The 8,017-nt window shown below is 50.3% G+C and overlaps 1 protein-coding gene across 1 annotated transcript; it reads left to right on the forward strand.

Moving 5' to 3' along the window:
* The first annotated feature begins 5,810 nt into the window (after nucleotides 1-5,810).
* On the forward strand, nucleotides 5,811-6,779 carry LOC112123104 (olfactory receptor 1013-like). Its single transcript, XM_024221782.2, has one exon. The coding sequence runs from the start codon at nucleotides 5,811-5,813 to the stop codon at nucleotides 6,777-6,779; it is 969 nt and encodes a 322-aa protein (XP_024077550.2).
* The last annotated feature ends 1,238 nt before the right edge of the window (nucleotides 6,780-8,017 follow it).

The raw sequence follows: 8,017 nt of genomic DNA on the forward strand, positions 1-8,017 counted from the left end.
TCATCCAACAGTGGCTGGTGCCAGGTGCTTCAGAGGGAATGAATAGAACAGGGCAGTTGTTCCGTGAATTATCCCCTGTCATCCAGTCCCAACTCCTGGCAGTCAGAAGTTCAGGGACACCCACAGCATGGGGTTGTGTCCCTGACCCTCTTGGCTAATAGCCATTAATGAATCTATCGTCCATGAACTTATCTAGTCCTTATTTCAACCCTGCTTTACTTTTGGCCTTCACAACATCCCCTGGCAACAAGTTCCACAGGTTGACTGTGCGTTGTTTGTCTGCCTGGGGTCAGACTCCGGCTGGTCTCTGCAGCGTTACCCCAAGGGGGTAAAGTTCATGGGACCTGAAGGTTACAGGGGCTGCTCCTTCCTGGTTGCCCAGGGGGGGAGAACCACCACTCGCTCCATGGTTTTGTGGCCTACTCTGCACCAGCGCACAGGCCAGGTGAGCTACAGAGGGTCCGATGCCGCAGTCTAGCCACAGTTCGGCAGCATCACATTGTCCCCAACATGGGCCCAGCTTGGCACCCTCTGGCTGGGCCAGAATGGACTGAACAGGGCCTTGTCCCCTCTGGAACTGGCACTGGGAAGTCAGATGAACAATTGTTCTAGTGACAATTTTCCAAGCAACTCTGCTTCCTGTACAGTCACTGGGGCCAGCCAGCCACCCCCAGTGTCCTTCTGAGGTCACCCCCATCACTTAGATTGACACTCGCTTTGGCTGGAGGGAGCTGGCCAGAGGAGGGTGAGAGGCCCAGGCTGGAGGGAGCTGGCCAGCGTATAAAATAAATATGAATTAAAAATCAATTAAAAGACTATAAAACAACATTTAAAAGCATAAAATTAAAAAAAAATAATGATATTTTAAAATTTTAAAAAACCTCAGAAACTGAACCCAAACATGCTGGGTGAGAGACAATGGGACATTTGCAGCTCTCATCACACTTTAGGGGTGTCTGAGCACCCCATGCCCAGCCCCTCAAGGTCAGGTATAGACAGCAGTCTCACCCAGGCCCTGCAGCCACCGCAGCCGCATTATCAATGATCTGTGAGACCCTCCAGGCTAAGGGAGTTAGACACCCAAACCCCATTAAAATCCCAGCCCTATTGAAAGTTAATGGGAGACGTGGGGTCTCAAGGTATCATGAGACCCCCTCCCATACAGCCTTATTGTCTACACGTGGGTCTGTCCAGACAGGCTGGATTGGTTGGGCTGTGTTGAAATTTGACTTTAACGAAAGTGATGAGAGTGTCAATCCAAGTGATGACGGGGTGTCCGCAGAATGACACGGGAGTGGCTGGGTAGCTAAACTCAGAATCTGGCCCCTTATTGTCTACACGTGGGTCTGTCTAGACAGGCTGGATTGGTTGGGTTGTGTTGAAATTTGACTGGCTGATAGGATTTTTACCTGGGTTAACGAACGTGATGAGAGTGTCAATCCAAGTGATGACGGGGTGTCCGCAGAATGACACGGGGGAGGCTGGGTAGCTGTGCTCAAAATCTGGCCCCACTGTCTTCTACAGCAGAGCAGCTCAGATAATTTCTAGTTGAACCGTTTTCCATCTGACTTCATAGCACCAATTTCAGAGGGGCTGAGGTTCTGCTTTGGGCTTTTAGTTCAGGCCATTCTGAGCAAGCCAGAGGGTGCCAATAAGGCCCATACCAGGGACAGGGTGGAGCTGCCGCAGGGTGGCTGGATAAAAGTAAACTCCATCACTGTTACCATAAAGCAGCCTCCAGCTCCAGATCACAAGCAGCTCACTAGTAACCTGTGTGGACCGGACATTGAGCAGGGAGCAGCTGTCATCAGAGATGGGGCGGGAGGATGCTCGATAGATGTGGACGCTCTCTCATACATCAGCAGCTGTTGCCATGTTCCGGGCGTCTCGGTGACATCCGTGGGGACGTTATGACATCCAGCTTCTGGCGTAGCTCCAGATCTATAGAGCCGCGGTTACACCAACTCTGCTGTATGACCGTGAAACCTGGGCTCTGGGGCAGGCTGAGGAGTGACGGAGTGATGGTCTTTGATTCTCTTTGTCTCCGTCAGCTGCTCCATATCAAGTGGCAGGACAAAATCAGAAATGAGGATGTTTGTAGCCAAACCCAGCAACTGCCTCCATCAGCATCGGTTCACTTCTGGCGGCTTTCTTGGTACAGACATATTGTAAGGATGGACGACCAACAAATGCCAAAGATCGGCAGTCACATGGTCACCGAAAGCTTCGGTGGCATGATAAGCTCTCCAGTGGTGGACATAGACTGAACCTCCAGCCAGATGTCAGGGCCTAGCTAGGGATGGATCCGGGCCACCAGAACACGTCAGGGCCTAGCTAGAGATGGATCCGGGCCACCAGAACACGTCAGGGCCTAGCTAGAGATGGATCCAGGCGGCCAGAGCACGTCAGGGCCTATCTAGAGATGCATCCGGGCGGCCAGAGCACGTCAGGGCCTAGCTAGGGATGGAGCCGGGTGGCGCTCAATGCGCAAGGAATCTACATCCCCCCTATGGGATTGTTGCCCTGATGCTCAAGTTGGTGGCTGGCTGACACTATTTCTAGCTACACCAAGGCTGGGTTACCTTTGGAAATTGCCTCCCTTCTCGGTGCCTCAGTTGTCTCGCCTGTGAAATGGGGATGAGGACACTTGCCACCCTTTGCCACGTGCTTTGAGATCCACGGCTGGAAAGTGGTATGTAGGAGTTCAATCTGATCATTAAAGGGATTGAGGCTAATTTCCCATTTCCTTGGGCTCTTCACACGCATACGGCACGTGGGAACACAGAAGCTTTCCGGGGGGATTAGGATGCCAACTGCAACCGCTTTGCTGTAACACTGTTTTAACAAATAATTCAGCATCAGCTCCCCTCTGCAGGGAACCCAGAGCATCGCCGGCAGCAGTCCCCAGCGAGATCCCACCGGCAGCGGCAAGGCCCAAGGGGGTGGCTGCTTTCACTGATAAACCCAGCAAGAAGTCAGCGCAGGAGGCACTAAGGGTCTGTGTGATGCCAGCAATCACCCTGGCCAGCGAGAGGCGCCCGTCCCAGCTAGGGTGACCAGATGTCCCAATTATATAGGGACAGTCTCGATTTTGGGGTCTTTTTCTTATATAGGCTCCTATTACCCCCCACCCCGTCCGGATTTTTCACATTTGCTGTCTGGACACTCTAGTCCCAGCAGCCACAGACATGGGCCTGCCCAGGAACTGAGACACGAAGGCTGACTGACACCAGCCCCAGTGCCTGGCCATGGAGAGCACGCTGCTGCATGCTGAGGATTGGAGGTGAGTGTCATTAGCCTCGGGGCAGATCTTCAGGTCCTTACGCCTAACAGCCCTTGGTCTGAGACACCCCCTCGGCCAGTATCCTCATACCCTGGGAGCTCTGCCGGCGGAAGGACTTCAGAGTGGGTTGCTTTGAGGTTTGCAGCTAGAGACACTGATGGATCAGAAAGGAGACCCAGCTCTCATCTCAGCCCTTACACAGTCTGTGCTTCCCACTCCCTCCTGCTCTCTGGCTGGCTGTCCCCCTCTGCCACCCCAACAGCTCACTGTTTGCTCAGTGACTCTGTCCCTCACGTTCTCAGCTGCCCCTCAACCTTTTCCTGGGGGGCAGATTCTGATACACCTTCCTGGCCCAGTGCTGAGATGCTTCATGAGCACCTCCTCCATGGCTTTCTGTGGGAGCGGAGAGACTATCAGCATTTCGGGGTGGTACTGGGCTCCCCCCAGGAAAGGGGTGTATGTTAGAAATGCACTGCATGGAGACAAGAATCCTTACAGATCAGGAAGCAGCACTCCCTGTGTCTGTGTCACAACTTTTGCCTGAGCACTGACTGCTCTACCTTCATTTTCTCCAGAGCGTGGGGCTGATGCTGGTTAGGGCCCCAGCCTGTGACAGGAGACCTGGGGTCTCTTCTCTGCTCAGCTGCAGCCTTGCTGAGCGACCTTCGGTAAGTGACTTTGGATCATATTTTGAAAGGTATTTAGGCACCTAGTGGGATTTTCAGAAGCATCGAGGCTCCCAATATTAAGTCACAGGAGTGGTATGAAGAGCAACACATTAGAGATTGCGAGGAGCTTGGACACTGCAGTAACGGGGGCGGGTGAGTACCAGGCACAGGCAGACTTTCCATTCTCCCCCTGTATCTCCCACCCCAGGCCCTGATACCGCTGCAGTGAGAGAGCATCGGGCAGGGCTGAGATAGGGGGTCCCTGTGGCAGCTGGGATACAGCACAGACTTTGCCTGCAGTTCCACCCAGTGCCCTCGGGCCGTATAGCTGGTGGGAATTGTTACTAATTGTTGGGTGTTTACACAGCACCCAAAGCAGTAGGGACCCGATCCCATGGCACTGCCACAACACAACAATCAGTGATTGACTGCCAGTAATTCATAGTTAACAGTAAGAGCTGGAAATTCATTATCAGCAGTTTCAGTGTGTCTGGACCAGTCACTACTGCGCTATGAACGAGAGGAGTCTGCATGTGCGTCTGCCCTGAGGGTGGTTTGATTTGTGCCCTGGTCACGGCCGGGGGCAGAGTCACTTTCCCGTCTGTGCTGTGGGTCAGCGTCACTCCCTCATTGCAGGCACTGCCATGGCGCCACCTCCCTCCTGCCCTTCCCGGGGGTCAGCTCGTGTTTGTGACCCTGGCCCCCATCACAGCACGGGTAGGGGCTACAGAGGGCGAGAAACCCAACATCAGCTCCCAGTGCAGTGGGGTGGGGCATGGGCTGACGCCGTCCTTGGCTGTATAAACAGGGGAGCAGAGAACGGGAGCAGGGAGGGGATTTCACCTCTGCAGACAGCCCTGGTGACACCGACGCTGGAATACCATGTGCAGGGCTGGGGGCACGGTATAAAACCGACATTGAAAGATTTTGGAGGGTGCAGAAAAAAGCCACACAAATGATGTGAGGGCTGGAGGAAATACCTTCCCGTGAGACACTTAAAGAGCTGAGTCTGTTCAGTGTATGAAGAAGAAGGCCTGGTCTACACCACGACTTTAATTCGGATTTAGCTGCGTTAATCCGAATTAATCCTTAACCCGTCCACACAACGGAGCCAGTTACTTCGAATTAAAGGGCACTTAAAATCGATTTCTGTACTCCACCCCGACGAGCGGAGTAGCACCAAAATCGATTTTGTAAATTCGAATTAGGGGTAGTGTGGCCGCACACCACCGAATTAATGTGGTTAAAAACCGAATTAATGTGCTTAGTGTGGCCGCGCACAATCGAATTTATACAATCTGTTTCCCAAATTCGAATTATATAAATTCGAATTAATCTCGTAGTGTAGACGTACCCGAAGTGACTTGATTACAGCATCTCAGTATCTTCATGGGAAGGAAACCCTGGTTACCAAAGGCTCTTTCATCACCCAAGCACAGGCCTAGCCAGAGCCAAGAGCTGGAAGCTAAAGGCAGGCACGTTTCAATGGGAAATAAAGTGCAGGTTTTGTTTATTTTTCCTAGTGAGGGTGATTATCCATTGGAAAAAACTGGCAAGAGAAGAGGGGGATTTGCATCTCCTGCTATCTCCAGATCAGGACTGGCTGCCTTTCTGGGAGGACTGTCTGAGCCAAACACAAGTTATTGAGCTCAGCGCAGGGTAAGTGGGGAAATTCTGTGGCTTTTGTTACGTAGGGGCTCAGCCTGGATGATCCAATGGTCCCTTTTGGTCTTCAATCTAAGAATCTGTGAGTGAAAAACATTGGGGTGTGGGGCAGAGGAGTGGCAAATTAACTGGGTGGCAGCGCCCTGAAGTACAACCAAATCTTTCGATGCTTATTACACTTTCACTATCACAGGATGCAGCTCATGGAGAGAGGAAAAGGGGAAAATCAAACGGCCGTCATGGAATTCATCCTCTTGGGGTTTGGGGATCTCCCTGAACTGCAGACCCTTCTCTTCCTGGTTTTCCTAGTGATCTACATTGCGACCATGGCTGGGAACATCCTCATCGTTGTGCTAGTTGTGACTGATCAGCACCTTCACAGCCCCATGTATTTCTTCCTGGGGAACTTGTCCTGCTTGGAGACCTGCTACATCTCCACCATCCTGCCCAGGGTGCTCGCCAGTCTCCTGACTGGGGACAAGACCATTTCTGTTCCCAGCTGCATCACACAGTTTCATTTCTTTGGTTCTCTGGTAACAACAGAGTGTTATCTCCTGGCAGCCATGTCTTATGATCGGTATTTAGCCATATGCAAACCGCTGCACTATGGAACCTGTATGAATGTCAGGCTGTGCATTCAGCTAGCAGCTGGGTCTTGGATTAGTGGATTTCTAATTTGTACAATAGTTACATGTGTTATGTCACAGCTAATTTTCTGTGGCCCCAATGAAATTGACCATTTCTTTTGTGATTTTATCCCACTGATCCAACTCTCCTGCAGCAACACCAGCCAGATCACACCAGTTATTTATATATTTTCCTTCCTAGATGCAGTTTCCCCTTTTCTATTAACCCTGACGTCCTACATTTGTATCATTGCGACCATCCTGCAAATCTCGTCCACCACCGGGAGGCAAAAGGCCTTTTCCACCTGCTCCTCTCACCTCATTGTGGTGGCACTTTTCTATGGGACCATAATGATTGTCTACATGGTACCGAAATCCGGCACCCTGAGAGCCCTGAACAAAGTGTTCTCCCTCTTTTACACAGTCCTGACGCCCCTGGCCAATCCGCTCATCTACAGCCTGAGAAACAGAGAGGTCAAGGAGGCTCTGATAAACACTGTGAGGAGAGCTGTGACTCTTACAAAGAATCCAAACTAGTTGAATGAAATGAGGATCAGTCAGTCTGGGTCCTATTGTGAAAGAAGGAAGGTCTAAGTGATCGTGAATACAGAAATGTAGTATACGAGAGATGTGTGTGCCCACCGACACCCCTTTATCATACATATGTGGCCTGGCTGGTAAGGAACTCAGTTATGCATGGACATGTGACTTGCCCATGTGACTCCAAAACTCCATCTTGGAGCTGAATTCTGGATAGGAGAGAGGAGGGGGTCTCCACCCACAAGAGAAAGTCTATTTAAGCCCCTGGAAGACCCCTCCATTTTGTATTCAGCTGGCTCAGGAGATAACCTCTCCACCCCCAAAGAATACCTGAAAGAAACTGGAACAAAGGATAGTAACCATAGGGGTGAGTGATTGCTGGACCCAAACTAGAAGGAGGCTAGTCTGTAAAAGAAGCTTACTGGAACATCTCTGAGGGTGAGATTTCATCTGTAATCACTTTCTTACTGTATTAGGCATAGATTTGTGTGTTTTATTTTATTTTGCTTGGTAATTCACTTTGTTCTGTCTGTTATTACTTGGAACCACTTAAATCCTACTTTTTTGTATTTAATAAAATCACTTTTTACTTATTAATTAACCCAGAGTATGTATTAATACCTGGGGGGGGGGCAAATGGCTGTGCATATCTCTCTATCAGTGCTATAGAGGGCGAACAATTTATGAGTTTACCATGTATAAGCTTTATACAGAGTAAAACGGATTTATTTGTGGTTTGGACCCCATTGGGAGCTGGGTATGTGAGTGTTGGAGACAGGAACACTTCTTAGGGCTTGGCTACACTGGCACTTTACAGCACTGCCTGAAGTGTTTAGGGTACGTGGTTCAGAGCTAGGTCTGTGTTTGCAGCAGGCAAGCATGTCTGGCTCAAACAAGGCAAGATTCTGGAGTCCCAAGCTGTCAGGGAAAATGGGTTAGAAGTAGTCTCAGCACATCATTTGGCAGTTCCCAAGGGGTTTTCTGTGATCCAACCCATCACAATATATATATACACACATACACACACGCACACGCACACACAATAAGAGAGAGACAGATTATTGGAATTTTGCAGGGGGCAGGGAGGGGAAAGAAGATTTTGACATTTTATCAAAACAACTGAAATCTTAAAAATCAAAACATTTTGCTTTTTGGCACGTGACAATTGAAAACCTTCAGATGGAAACTGTCAAAAAAATGCCATGCACTGTTGTTGTGATTGTGTTTATCCCCAG

This window comes from Terrapene carolina, unplaced genomic scaffold (assembly GCF_002925995.2).
Source record: "Terrapene carolina triunguis isolate 2854851 unplaced genomic scaffold, T_m_triunguis-2.0 Scaffold29359, whole genome shotgun sequence".
Lineage (NCBI taxonomy): Eukaryota > Metazoa > Chordata > Testudines > Emydidae > Terrapene > Terrapene triunguis.

Excerpts from the sequence above, each read along its gene's own strand:
- LOC112123104 (XM_024221782.2), top strand. The coding sequence starts at position 5,811 with ATGCAGCTCATGGAGAGAGGAAAAGGGGAAAATCAAACGGCCGTCATG.